We start from the raw sequence: 15,228 nt of genomic DNA on the forward strand, positions 1-15,228 counted from the left end.
CCCACCAGGCTCCAGCCCTGCTCTCCTCCCTCCCCCCTTATCTCATCCCACACCACTGCTAACAGCACTTTTAGGGTCAACATAAATATTTCAGTATTGACGAGATTAAAAATTGACCCACCCAATGTTCACATTTGGGTTAAGATACACAACAGGCTCTGAAAACTTAAGGCACAAATAAATTTTGCTATTAAAATAAAATTTCCTTTCCCTCACCCAGCTTTGAGTGATCCATATCCAAAGTCACTCTAAAGTTTCTGGAAGTATTTTTTGTGGATGTTCAGCACCCACATGTGGGTTTCAACACCCTTTTCCATGAGCTCCTGGCTTAGTTCCTGTTGTTCTTTTTCCCTTAAAGCAGCTGGCACTGAATTTAAGGGACATCTCAGCACAAGGTGTGAGAATCTGTAAGTGTGTCTTCTTGGGATTTAGGAGCCTTGGATGTACAGCTCAGAGAGGTACAGAAGCATTTAAAATAGATTATTTGGGATAAGGATTGCCAGAAATGTTAAGCTCTTTATGATATAGCCCAGTTGCCTTTCCCAACGTACTGGTTTATGCATAGGATGTGATATAGCAGTACTAAAATTATTTATATATTAAATTACATTTTATACACAGCTGAACACTGTAAAAAACCCCAAACCTAATGTAATACAGTTGCTATGCTTAAAAATGGGAATTTATTTAAGATATTTGCAATCCTCTGCACAGCTACTGAGATTCCTTGGCCACTTTGGATTAAAATAAAGTACAGATTAGAAAATTGCATTTTTACAATGTCATGATTAGTAAGCATCAAGAATAAGGTATGGTAAGGAAATTAGTGTTGTTAAAACCCAGAGCAATAGGAATTCAACAGTCACTTTCATTAAAGAAAGGTAAAATATCTGCTGTCCGTAGGGCCCTGCTGCCAACTCTAAAGGCTCAGGTCCCATCAGGAAAGATTCCATGGAAATAGGAGTTGTCTGAAGGGACAGCTACAACAGCCAACAGTCTCAAAGGGATGCAAAACCAGTTTTTAATCAAAACAAGAGAGAAAATGATCAGTTCAATGCTGACAACAGTAACAACTGTGGAATTCTTGAAGCAAATTTTTGTCATTGTGACCTCCCACTTTGGTATTTCAGGGTAAACCATTCTTGGCCTTTTCCAGATTTTACTGCTTGAAGAAATCTGGGTTCTATTTGTAGAAAATTTCAGTTTTTACTTTTCCCTTCAGTTGGACTCTCAGCCCCTTTGGATGAGGACAAAACCCAGCCTTGGCACGATAACCACATGCTGCATAGCAATTATCTGGCTGGAACAGAGCATTTCCTACTTGTAAATATTTTTGCAAATATTTTTACCTCCATCCTTAATGTGAACTGGCAGCTGACACCAGGATGGCAAAGTAATTCCATACTAAATAGTCACTTACTACACCCAGACTCATGTGCAAGGTAATTTTTCTGAAGGCACATCCTTACAAACCAATTTGCAGGACAAACTGGACTGAGAGCCTGCTTTTTAAAACTGTAAAATTTAAATTTCCCCAGAAATTTCATGCTTTCTTTTAAGGAAAGTCTATTTCCTGGCCTTATAGAGAGTCAGCAGAGCAGAGTTAGCATTCGGCTAAAACCAAGAGTTCGTTTTCCTATTTTTGAGCGTGACGCTAACCAAGAGCAGAATGAACAAGAAAACCCAATGTTTTTAGGAATCAGGTCAATCACAGCGAGATTGCTGTGCTGAGCATTAAACTGGACATACTTGTATCAAAATATTTACACCGACGAGGGCGAATTATCTCCTGGGGATCTTGAGATGCAACAGATGGTGCTGGGTCGTCGTTCGACGACTGTGTCTCGTCTTCCTGCCCTGATGAATCTTTTATGGCCTCCTCCTTGCACACAAAAAAACCAAAGAGCAGATCAGTTACTCCTTTGTATGCGACAAACACTATTTTAGCAAGATATTTTTCCAGGATTATTAATATATCAAATCCAAGTAGCTTTTATCTGACTTGAAGTGACTGGATGGATTGTGGCCTGTCCAGGCTGAGCCACCACAAATGTGTAAACACATCATCAGGTTATTTTTTGACCAGCATTTTAAGCAGATCAATATAACAAACACTCAGACTCTACCATACAAATCACAAATATAAACCTCAAATCAATCTTAATCTTTAATTTTTTTAATCAGTCAAGCAAATCCTTCTGGTTTTCATTTAATTTCATTTAATTTCAAATTTTAATTTGGTCTTTAAAACCCTTTCTAATGAATTTTCAACAAAAAGGGGAGGAATTATTTACATGGAAATGGTACCTTCCATAAAAATTAACGTCAATAGAGTGGTTCAACCCCACAGAAACAGCACATCAGTAGAGTCGAGTCAAGATCAAAAATTAGGACAAGCTTCTTTATGAGAAGATAAACCACAACAACTATGGGAATTATTACAATCAGGGAAAATTTAAACTATAAATATTTTTTAGAAAAAAATCCATGCTTTCTATTTCAATGCATGTTGTTTGTATCTTTTCTGTATTTTATTGCTACTTCTAACCCAGAAGCATCAGGCCCAGCACACATTGATGTGCACCTTTACCAGCAACCAGAGTATTGTCACATGTGCAGCTTAAAGCAGATTAAAAATAGAACCCAGCTAAGTGCAGAAGAGCTAAATAGGCTGTACAAAGATGAGCACTTGCAGAGAAAGCTTGAATGATTTATACAATTATTCCACCCCCACAGCTGTATTTTCTGCCTCTCCACTCCAGAGCCTGCAGCACCTCAGAGCTCCCATCCCATATCCCGTGCTCACTCCCCACCACCCTGGCTCCAGCCTGATCCAAACTGGGGTGGGACTGGTGAACACCTGCTCCCAGGTGCCAAACTGGGATTAGGCTGAACTGCTGGTGGTCACTGGGCAGACCCTGAGCTGTGGGTGCTGACGGGAGGAAGGCGCCGGCTCTGCATCATCCTACAGAGGGTCTGAGCCCTGCAAAGGGACAAGGTGGCTCCTCACAGCAGGGACACAGGGACAAGTCATCTAGTGAAAAGATAGGCAAGGTCTTAAATCAGCTACTGCAGAACACTGAAGTTGTGTCAGGAAGGAATTAAGAAGGACAGGCACAAGGAGCAAGTGAGACTTCACCATGCACAACAAAATAAACACTTGAGTGTCTTATTTTGATTCTGCACAGAATACTTGAGGTTGGAAAAGCCCTCCAAGATCAGAGTCCAACTTGTGACTGATCCCCACTTTGTCACCCAGCCCAGAGCACTGAGTGCAATGTCCAGTCCCCTCCAGGGATGGGGACTCCACCACCTCCCTGGGCAGCCCCTTCCAATGCCTGAACACCCTTTCCAGGAAGAAATTATTCCTCGAAGAACTCTTCCCAAAATTATTCCTGCATCCTTCATGTTACATAAGTTTTCCCCTCTATCCAGCTTCCTAAACCTTTCCCTATGTAATCTAACTATGGATCTTCCTTCTGAACTATTCAACCCACACAAATAACAATCTTTTACAGCATCTGTCAAGAGAGCTTGTAAATCCCAAGAACTTCACTTTCTGAATCAGGTGGATCATTCCTCGTCTCTCTGTCACATTCCAGAGATTCTAAAATGGGTATCAAAAAAGCAAAATGCATCCTTTTTAAAGCCAGATTAGGCAATGCAACTTTCACTAATGCCTGAGCTTTTTTATTTACTGACAATTCAAAGGAATTTGTATTTTAATGGAATTCAGGAGGCAGCAGTAATGGAGAAGTTACAGCTGTGCCTGTGACAGAATTGTTACAAATATATAGGACATTCCAAGTAGAAAAGACTTCTAAAATCAGAAAATTCCTTTAAGAGCACACAGAATGGGATTTTAAAGATGCTAAGCTCAAAACTAAACAGTTTGCAAAGGTACTCGAAGCATTAGGTTTAGTTAATTTAAGTACAACCAGGGCTGCCAGGCTGAAAAATACAATGCTCAAGCTGCAAAACTTGCAGGATCTGCAACACTCAGAGCCACATTTAATTCAATTCTACACTGAGGAGTTTCAGTAATCAGCTTTTCACCTCGAAACAAGTATTCAGCCACATCTATTAAGGTGTCTGCAGGCATTTAAAATGTCAGTTTTGAAGTGCAATTACAATCCCTTCTTACACAATGTTGTAGGTATTCATGTATTTTAATTTGCCTCAGCAACAGTTTAGGATGACAGAAATGGAATTAAGAGCAATTAAAGAGAAATACAGATGGGTAATTAAGAATAAACCTTAAGAGTTCAGTACACAAAGCATCTGAAATCAACTTTATTACAAAATATTCTGCCACGACCTGGGATCTTGAATGGTTGAACAGTAAGCAAATCATGTGTATGCAAAAGAGGATAAACACTTACCTTGTTTTCCCCACTACAGCCACTGTTGTCATCGTTATCAACATCATCATCATCTTCTCCCTCCTCCTCATCCTCCTCCTCCTCTTCATCGTCCTCCTCCTCCTGCGGTGGGATGGTGCCGTCGTAGCCGTAGCGGCTGAGCAGCTCCTGGATTGGCATATCACTCTCCTGAGGAACATCCAAACAAAGTTTGGGATTTTAACACGCATATTCCACATCCCACATCTGCTCCACAGCACAAAGGTGAGCACTTTATAACAGCAACACACCAAGATGGCCACTCCAAAAGGAACGGGCAGGCAAAATCTGAAGTTTAGGCTCCTATGAAAAATATGCGGTGGTTATTTTTACGCAGATAACTTTATTTCCCAAATCTTTATAAATTTACAGCAGACCCCACGTACTAACAATCTCACAAGGCTCATTAAAAGGGCTTGGTTTTATCATCTCCCTTCAGTACCCAGAGCAAACACACTCCTTATTGGAATATATGTTGATATTCCCTCTGCTGCCCAAAAACAAGTGGAAAAAATGATGGTATTTAGTACACATTTGTGGAAGAAATGGATAAGTTGTGTGTCAGCAGCAACTGCTTCACACGGGCAGCTGAGACAGTAAGAGGTAGAAACTTGTCCTAGTGCAAGGCAGGAATTTCTGCAGTGACTCCAAGAATTCAGTACAATGAGGCCCAGAACTTGCAGTACCTGGTTGCAATGTGGAATTAAGTCTCTGCTGGGAAGTTGTGCTGCAGGAAGAATTCTACAGTGTTCTACAACCCTGGTTTTGAATACAAAATTACAGCCAAAATATGCACCTCTCTATCTCTCTGTACCTCTCCTGTTTCTGAGCAAAACAAAAAATGAGGGTTTGGATGGGGGTGAGGGATCACCTGATATCCAGGTAAAGATACTAATGTTTACAGACTTACATATATTTTAAGCTGGTTCTTTACAAATCCATCCACAGCTGGAAGCAAATCTGCTAATATAGGTACACATTTAAAAATATTGATATTTAGAAAGCTGGTCCCCTCTGAAGGGACATTTCAAATGTTCTCAAATTTAGTGGCTCCCAAACTGATACCTAATGCATTCACTTTATTAATAAAAATTATTAATAGCTGGGTCTGCACATTGCTTCTTTTATTACTTTTAATATTCAGTATCCAGCCTTCAGGGGCAGTATGTGATATCCCTAAGGAGATTTTTCAGAGCACAAGCTTTCAGAGAGCATTTTAAAATTCTCTTTCTCACAAGATCAAATCCTCTGTTTATTATTTGGAGGTGTTTGCTTGCTCTAAATAGTTTTTCTTACTATTTAATGTGAATCAGATATTTTTAGTATTGGCTGACCTTTCCTAAGGGCTTTCACTGATCAACAGATTTCTAGTTTCTGGAAACACCCTAAAAATACCAGTTATAAAAGGCAAGGGGAGTTAGTTCTGCTCTGTAAAAATAAGAGTAACACAGGGGTTCCCAGTACTTGTTGTCTGTGTATTTTATTTTATTTTACTTCAAAGAACTAAGCCATTCTGCCACTTACTGCTCTACTCTTTGGTTAAGCCTTACACACAGACCATGTGGACTTAAATGTCCTTAAATGTCCTCCCCTTCCCTCTTGATTTTTTGGTTCCCATCGTATCATTTAATGGAAAGAACTCTTAGAAGTGGAGAATTAATATTTTACTGACATAGACAACATGAAAGGACTGTGGTCTTAATTAAAATCTGGCACAGTTTGCAGAAAAATCCTATTCCTAGTTATACAAATGTTCTCCAGTACATTTTGGAAAGTAATATACTTTCTTTAAGCACCCCTATCCTATTTGTAAAGGCAACTGAGAATTAAAAAGAACTTTTACTGCAATTTGCAGTTATGTGTGAACTATGCAATAGGAATATTACTGACTGTATGTTACCCAGGAAAGGGGTTTTGTATTTACAACATTTTTCTTGGGTAGAGCCTCCTAACTTCAAATAGTTCATTACAATTCAAAAAGCCCCAAGGACCAACAACTCTCCCAGAGAAAATACAAAATGTGATTTCTCTGTTGCTTTGGGATTGCAAAAACAGAAAAGGTTGAAAAGATCACAGCGATTATCCAAGACATCAAAAATCCTTATGTGGAAGAAGTGTCCAAGGCCAACCTGGACGGGGCTTGGAGCAACCTGGTCTAGTGGAAGGTGTCCCCGCCCATGGCAGGGGGTGGGACTGGATGAGCTTTAACGGCCCTCCCAACCCAAACCATTCCCTGATTCCATAAGGAATGGATTATAACTCATGTCTGGAGCAGAAGTAGGTGAGGGAGACTTGCTCACATCTGGTACAGACACTCCTACACACAAAAATGGGATTATGGAATACTTGTCTGGGTATGATCAAGGATAATTTGCTGTACCACCTTGCAGGGCTTTCCTGCTCAAAAAACCTGAACTTTCAAGATGTATCACTGAGAACCACCAAATCCAATAGTTGGATCCCCTTCCTACTACTCTGCTCTTAGGGAACTGTGTTGTTTCCCACACTAGAGTAGCAGAGGGTGACTCCTGGTCTGCAGACGCCGATATTCTACTGCCTTTAAACAAATGCAAAGAGAAGCACGGGGTGCCGCTCAACCTCGTAGAGTCATGGAATCTTGGAATGGTTTGGGATGGAAGGGACCTTAAAGCTCATCCAGTTCTACTCCCTGCCAAGGGCAGGGACATCTTCCACTATCCCAGGTTGCTCCAAGCCCTGTCCAATCTGGCCTTGGACACTTCCAGGGATGGGGCAGCCACAGCTTCTCTGGGAATTCCATCCCAGCCCCTCACCACCCTCATAGCCATGAATTCCTTCCCAATATCCCATCTAAACCCGTTCCTCTTTCAGTTTAATACCATTCCCCCTTGTCCTGTCCCTCTATTCCTTGTCCAAAGTCTCTCTCCAGCTCTCTTGAAGCTCCTTTAGGCACTGGAAGGGGCTCTAAGGTCTCCCTGGAGCCTTCTCTTCTCCAGGTGAACACCCCCATCTTTCCCAGTCTGGCTCCTCAAGGACCAACACATTGGAGATGCACCAGAGCTTAAACTCATGAGTAGAAAAGACCCCGACCCTCAAGGGAAGGGGGAATTTTTATGACAATCAGAAGTGAAACTACTGAAGTTCAAAAATGCTTTTGCAAAACCCAACTGAACTGGTCAATCAGGAACATTCCCAGCCTGGGGAAATCTGAAATAATACATGTAAATTTTGGGGGAAAATGAGAGGATAGCACTTGTCCTGACAGTAGTTTTGAGATTTAGATGGCCTGTCACCCAGGACTTAAAAAAGATAAAGTTATATATATATATATATAACCTTATATATATATATATAACCTTATATATATATATATATACATAAACTTGCTATCCCACAACTAGAGGTAAGCACTGGATATGAGGAGATAAACTGAAGAGTTGTAATGTGGTGATAAAATTACACAAAATATCATGGGAAAAAAGCCATATTTTCAACTTAAAATCCACATGACACACATGTGGAGCTCCATTTCTCATTTGATCTTGATGAAGCATATTTAGATTAACCAACTATTTATTTAGCTTTATGTTTACCATTTAATATCAACCTGGAAATTACCAGAAAGAAATAATCATTTACACTGGAAATATAGATTAAATGCACTAATTAATTAAAAGTCATATTGGCATAATTACCTATGCTAAATAGGATTTGTACATTGAATATGCATCTGTGAATCATTAGTGAGCTGTTCTGGAGGCCTTTGCAGACAACGAGGCCACAGACAGTACCCAAATTACTCTGCATTTATAATAAACCTACTTGGTAATTTAAGGATATTATTCCTGCCTGAGAAATAATTGAAGACAATACATAAGTGACACCATAACCTGAAATCACCAGAAAGAAATTATCATTTACATTGGAACTACAGATTAAATGCACCAAATTAGTTTAAAGTCATATGGGCATAATCACTTAGGTTAAATAGGATTTATACATAATTTTCTCTGCATTTTCCTTTAAAATGATGATATTCCTATATGCTCCACTGTATTATATAGAGATATTTGTATAAAAATGCAAAAGATAAGCAAAATTATGAGGTTCGTGTTTTTTACATATAAGTGCAAGTGCTTTATAAAATAATAACTTGCACTAACCAGGTGGAATATACAAGTCTAGTCAGAGGATATTTTAACTTATATTAACTCAAAATGCAATCTCTAAAATGCAAAACCTATACAATAAAAATAAGGAAAAAGAAACTAAAGAAGAACAGCTTTATACATTTATTAAGTATTTATGTATTTATGCACCAGTATTAAGTATTTATGTACCAGTATTAAGTATTTATGTATCAGTATATGTACATTATATCTATAATATATATCTAAAATGTATATACATTATACACAGTATATGTGTATTTTATATATACAGCATATGTATATTAAGTGTTTATTTTATATATAAAAAGTATTTATGTCCCAGTATGTGCATATTATATATATATCTAAAATGTATATACAGTATACATAGTGTATATAATATATATCATATGTATATTAAGTATTTATATATAAAATATGTATATTATTTATGTTATATATAAAGTATTTCTGTACCAGTATGTGTATATTATATATATGAAATATATCTAAAGTGCATATATAATATACACAGTATATGTATACTATATAGTATCTCTATATTAAGTATTTATATATAAAATATGTTTATTAAGTAGTTATTTTATATATATATATATATGAGGTATTTATGTAATGGTTTCTTTTCCGCAATTTTTGAGACATTTAGTTCAGCCCCTTTTCCCCCTCCTCTCTATTATTTACCTATTAATAGTTTTGGGGTGATTATTTTTTAAAATTCCAAATATAAGGGCTAAAACCCTGCATATGTTTTGTGTGAGGCTGTGGTTCTGCTTTAGGACTACTTAAGGCCACCTACCCTGTTAAGATCCTCTATTTCAGATCTGATGTTTGTCTCTCCTTCCATCATTTCCTCCTCTTCTAATGTCCGTTCATCATCAAAGTCATGCACCAGCATATCAGCTGATGGGTCAAACTCATGGTCATCAGATGTTGCTGAACCTCCTGATGGGAAACATTTTAAACAATGTTTTTAGTTACATCATGGCCTCGCAGAGTTTAATTTATTTTTATTATTTTGATGACATTTTAATGCGTAGATTATACTCAGAAATCCAAATCTTTTGCCTCGATCCTTTATCTTAGGGAAAGGCAGGCCTGTTATTCAGGGAAAGCTTTGGATAGGGAGAGGTCCTGGCAGAAGGAACCAGGAGGGTGAATAACTAGCCAGACCGCCCAGTTCCCTAGCCCTGGACATCAGGCCCTAGTTAAATGTCTGGAAAATGTTCAGGTTTTGAACACTTTACTCTTAATAATCATAAACCTGCCTAAATCGAGTTCTACTGGGAGCAGAAATACTCATAAAATACAAACTCCGGGCAGTCGTTCCCTTTATTCTTTGGAAGCTTCTTTGTTTACAGCTACAAAGACAGATTAATGACTTCTCCAAAATTTACATTAAACAAGCTTCAGAGTTATGCAGATTTTATTTCTGAGTTATTTTCCCCCATGCCTTTATTTTTCACAGTTCTTTGTAGAGAGGTCTGGTTATATTTTGTGACAATGAAAAAGAAATGGATGGATGAATGGTTTGGCAGATGTCCTTCAGCAATACCTGAGTTTTAATTCCAACCCTGCTCATATTTTTCCACCTGCATTCTTGGACAATTTAAATTTCATTTTCCAAAGCTTGTACTCACACTAAGGATGTGACTACGAGGTTTAACTTAAAAGCAATAAATTATTTCTCCGAAAGAAATAAAAGCTCAAGAGATAACACCAGCTCAAGTAGCTCCTGGAAAGCTTTTCCACTAGTAGGATGCCAATAAAACCTTGGAAATCATAAAAAATATTTACCTGGGCTTGAAGACTCAACAGAGGGCTAAAAAAGAAAAGAAAGGAAATTATTTTTGCTAATTTGTACAAAGTCAATTCAATAATTCAGCTGATATGAAGCAAGTCACTATAAAAAACATATTGATAAATAAAGCTCCAAGGTAAAGATCCAGCTCTGTTCTAACTCCAGGAACTAAATCCCCTTTCCACAACCTAGGTATATCCCAGATTGGAAGGGATATCCCAAATATACCCCAGGTATATCCCAGATTACAGGGAAGGGAAGCACAGTGGAAGAGAAATCATTCTTCCCATTTGAAGCTGAACACAAATTCCCAGTTCTATTTCAATACAGGGCCACATTTTTTAAAGGTAATCCCAAATCACTCTGAGAATTCCTCAGGGGACAAAGGGAAAAGCAATCTTTAATCTTAAATCTCTGACCCAGCTGTGAGGAAAAATACCAACCAACAAAAACAAACAATCAAACAAACAAACCAAACAGACAAACAAAAAAAAAACAACCAAAAAAACAAACCAAAATGAACAACAAAAAAATCAATAAAAACCCCACAAAACCCCCTCACCAAACCAAAATAAACCCGCCCAACAAACAAAGAACCCACCAGAAACCAAACAAACAGAAAAAAAAATATTTTACAAACCAGACTTTCTTCCTGAGTACATTTAAAACACAAATTAATATGGATGCAGGCTACAAAACTAATAATTTTTTTGAGACATAGGAAGAAAATGAGTCTTCCCCGATAATCCATGTAACAGAGTCACCTTCTGGCCCAGCATATTTGATAACCTGATATTTATAATGTGAACAAACAACATTCTGCTTTCCCTTGGTTATACCTTTGCCAATCTTTAAGCTCCTGGGATGACATTTGCATGTCAGACATTCAAACCTCATTTGTTTTGATAATTCAAGCAAATGTTTCAACTCTTTTCAGGCACAGACCTAGTGAAATGGGTTTTTCCGAGTTAGGAAAACAGACTTTTTCCTTCAGAGCTGCAGAACCTCAAAATGTATTTCCCTGTGTCAAGCAGAAAGGGTGGAGAAGGTGCCTGGAGGGAGGAGAGAAAATACAAGAGAAGAAGCTGTGCTCTCCTAACACTGCAGAGCCTGAAGAAAATACAGCATATATCCACTGACTTCAGGGAGAGCCACCACAGGTGGATTTTTCCACATTTATTAACATCCAAATATATTTTTAGTTTTTGGGGAGCATCCCTGCTGACTTGGAGAAATGGTATCTAAGGCAGGATTAGCTTTAAAAGCCAAGGAAAATCATACCTGGACAATATTGAATTATAGGATCACATAATGGAATGGGTTGGGCTGGGAGGGACCTTAAAGCCCATCCAGTCCCACCACTTGCCATGGGCAGGGACACCTTCCACCATCCCAGGTTGCTCCAAGCCCTGTCCAGCCTGGCCTTGGACACTTCCAGGGATGGGGCAGCCACAGTTTCTCTGAGAATTCCATCCCAGCCCCTCACCACCCTCACAGGGAAGAATTCCTTCCTAATATCTCATCTAACCCTGCCCTTCCCCCTCCTTGTTCTGTCCCTCCAGGCCCTTGTCCCAAGTCCCTCTCCAGCTCTCTTGGAACTTCTCTAGGCACTGGAAGGGGCTCTGAGGTCTCCCTGGACAAACTCACATGAAGTGGGTAAGAACTAAAAACATTTTTGCAAAATATTGCACAATGCCAGAGGAAGTTTTGCAAATCACTACATCCAGAAAAGTCTTTATTTGCAAAGATTATGCTAACAAATTCCAGAGTCCAGTATTCCTGCACATACTGAGCTGAGTACAAGATCAGCCAGCGAGAACTGACCTCTATTTGGTGCGTTTTGTTTGATAAACTTGCAAAACTGGGTGATTTAAAATATGTAATACACGATTATTAGTGTGAGTTAACAAACCTTCAGTGTATTTATTGCAGCAATCACAGGTGGAAAAGCAAATAAATTCAATATTGCCAGGCCAGGAAGGAAACCATGAAGACCCTTCCCTTTTCTTCATGGAAAGGGTTGCAATCCATTGGGAGGGGACAGGAAAGAAAGAGAAGGGGAAAGAGAAGGAAAAGGGAAGGGGAAGGGAAGGGGAAGGAAAAGGAGAAGGGAAGGGGAAGGGAAAGGGGAAGTGGAAGGGAAGGAACAATAGCATATAAATCAGGAATAGCAGGAGTTCAGGGAGCCATGACTCCAAAATCCAACCCCAAAAGCACAGCCTTGCTTTCAGCCACAGTTCAGGACTTGCCAACAAGAGCTGGAGAAGGTCTTGGCCCACGAGCCTCATGTAGAGGGGATTCCAAAGAGGTGGGAGGCTGGGAGAGCCTGGGATGTTCAGCCTGGAGAAGAGATGGCTCAGGAGGATCAGATTCATGTGCATAAATCTCTGACAGAAGGGTGAACAGAAGACTGAGCCAGTCACTTCTCAATGGCATCCCGTGACAGGAGTCAGTGGGAACAAACTGGAATATGTTTAAACACTAGGAAAAGCTTTTTTCCCTGTAAAAGGGATGAAATGTGGGAACATGCTGCCCCCAGAAGTTGTGGTGTCTGCTCTCGAGGTGTACAAAACCAGACTGGCACTGGGAACCTGCTCTTGCTGAGCCAGCCCTGAGCCATGGCTTGGTCTGAATGATCTCCAGATGTTCCTTCCAACTCCAACGCTTCTGGAACTAAAGTGCTCCAATACAGACTGCAATGGAGCTGAGCACAATGAAGGATTTCCCTGCTGAGAGGGGACAAAACCCACAGTGGGGCATGAAAAGATCTCAGAAAAGTCAAGCACACTTGAAGGAACGATGTTCAGCTCCCAATATTCTGGAATGGCACGGATAAGGCCTGACAGCTCAAGAAGGAAACAACCTTCCCTACAGCCTGAAATGCTGCTAAGGGACTTTAAAAACTCCAAAACATAGAACCAGTACAATCCCAGCCTATAGGAGAAAATAGATACAAACGTCAAACCAGGAAATCTGTAAGAATCCAGCCACCTGCAGAAACACCATTTCCATCCTTGAGAGGTTCTAGTCCGTTCTTTGCCACAGACTCCACAGGCAGCTTTTGGGAGAGCAGCCTCTGGCTCTCTATTCCTTTTTCCCAAGCTTTGCCAACCACATCTGCCTCATGTGTGGATTGTTCTCTCTGCATTTTATATGTTTCCAGTCTGTGTGATGCACTGCCAATCATTTCCTCCTTCTATTTCTAGGTACATACAGTGTCCAATTACAACCCATCTGCATTAATGAGCAGCTGCTGCCAAAGGTAGTCCTGACCTCTTCCCACCACTCCATGTCTCTGCCATTTGTGCCAGGCCCAGTCAACTGGAAGCTGCAGCACATGCTGGTTCAGTGGCCCCATCTCAGAGATGACCGACACCACTTTTCCATTCTATCCATGAGCCAAAGGACTTTATCTGGGGCCTCTGTGATTGCCAGATGTGCTGCAAACAGTCCCCAGCACGAGCTTGGAGCTGAACACCTGGAGATGGGAATGTGGTGGGAGGCCTAGAAAACCCTTCAGTGACAGTCTGTCAGCATCACACAGGAGGGGAAAGAGCACCCTCTGATTAAGAGTTGTTGCAAGGCAATTACTGCAAGGCTGGACGAATCAGTCCTATTTCGTGCCTCCAAGTGATGGTGACTCTGGCCAGGGTAGGACAGATGGCTTTGGGGGCATTTGATTATAAAAATTTCCTGGCAGTGGTTAAAGATCATATGGCTGCATTGGCATCAGCAGATCCTAATTCCTAAGCTATGGCATGGCAATGGAACAGGAGTTCCTGTGAAAAGGACACCCTTGTACTTCAGTGGCTTTTCATTTTCTGCTGCAGCCATTCAGAGAGAAGCACAAAGCAGTGTTTTGCCTCAAGGGCACTCAAGGGAACAAAGAGCTGCTACCTATCAATGGATAATGGTATCCAAGGCCCAAGAGAGAAAAACTGTAGGATACTGACAATATACAGGCTGACAGACTCCAATTTTCTATGCATTGTACCATCAGAAAAGATAACAGTGAATCTCTGTTGTGGGTTCAAAAGAATGAAAAAACATTCATGAACTCCTAATCCACGGACAATGAGGAAAAACTCAAGTGGCCAAGGAGTCCTGATACACCAAGGAGCACATTTGTTCAAGTTCCATCTGAGCAACAAGAAGGAAATACCAACTCTGAGGTATGAAGAAAACAAACCTCACGGTAAAGAGAAGAAAAGACACTGAACCATGAAACATCAGCACTAAAAGAATGTCACTGTTTTTATTCCATGTGTATTTTTTGGAGTCTCAGGAAAGCCAGGCTGAGTACATGTTTTCAGAAGCTTAGAGACACTTGCAGCAAGAACCAGCCAAAAGATCATATCCAATACATCCTCCAGCACGTGGATACAGGAATACATGGGACTGAAGTTGGCCAGACACCTCTGACTGCCAAGTGGTGAATGCAGCAACACGTGCCAGACATGGAAACATCCACAGTGTTACTCTGACAACAACAACTGCCTGGACTTTGGGAAGTGTCTGGATCACCGTCAATTGTGATGGAAGATAAACTAAAACCAAACTGGCATTGTGACAGTTTATTTAATGCAAACAGCCTTCAGGAGACACCAGTTGTGCACAGTTTATTCCAGGCAATGCCCGGTGCTGGATGCTGGCAGGAGATGTCCAGGTTTTATTCCAACACTTCAGAGGTGCTTAGACTGGAATGGGATACTCCAAACTGTGGAAGGAATGCACTGAGTTTTCTCTCTTCACATTTCTCCTACAGCAAAACCACCTGAACAGGACTGACAGGACACTACAGACTTTCATTTCTGCCCACAAAACTACTGTTGTCTTTGCTACCATCTTTCACACTGTTTAATATAAACAAGTAATA

The 15,228-nt window shown here is 40.1% G+C and overlaps 1 protein-coding gene across 7 annotated transcripts in view; it reads right to left on the reverse strand.

The window, feature by feature from the left end:
- Positions 1-15,228, reverse strand: part of MIER1 (MIER1 transcriptional regulator) — a 35,427-nt gene that overhangs the window by 11,014 nt on the left and 9,185 nt on the right. For 3 of the 7 annotated variants that reach the window (XM_064664938.1, XM_064664936.1, XM_064664935.1), the window contains 4 exons: positions 10,349-10,373; positions 9,351-9,496; positions 4,383-4,550; positions 1,750-1,882 (listed from right to left, as the gene is read on the reverse strand). In XM_064664938.1, coding sequence (XP_064521008.1) covers positions 1,750-1,882; positions 4,383-4,550; positions 9,351-9,449 — 400 coding nt within the window. In that variant the 5' untranslated portion in view covers positions 9,450-9,496; positions 10,349-10,373. Of the gene's footprint in view, positions 1-1,749; positions 1,883-4,382; positions 4,551-6,783; positions 6,951-9,350; positions 9,497-10,348; positions 10,374-11,297; positions 11,832-15,228 lie in introns of those variants that run through there. The other 4 variants (XM_064664940.1, XM_064664941.1, XM_064664939.1 and 1 more) reach the window with 3 other exon arrangements.

Source organism: Pseudopipra pipra, chromosome 9 (assembly GCF_036250125.1).
Source record: "Pseudopipra pipra isolate bDixPip1 chromosome 9, bDixPip1.hap1, whole genome shotgun sequence".
NCBI classification, from domain to species: domain Eukaryota; kingdom Metazoa; phylum Chordata; class Aves; order Passeriformes; family Pipridae; genus Pseudopipra; species Pseudopipra pipra.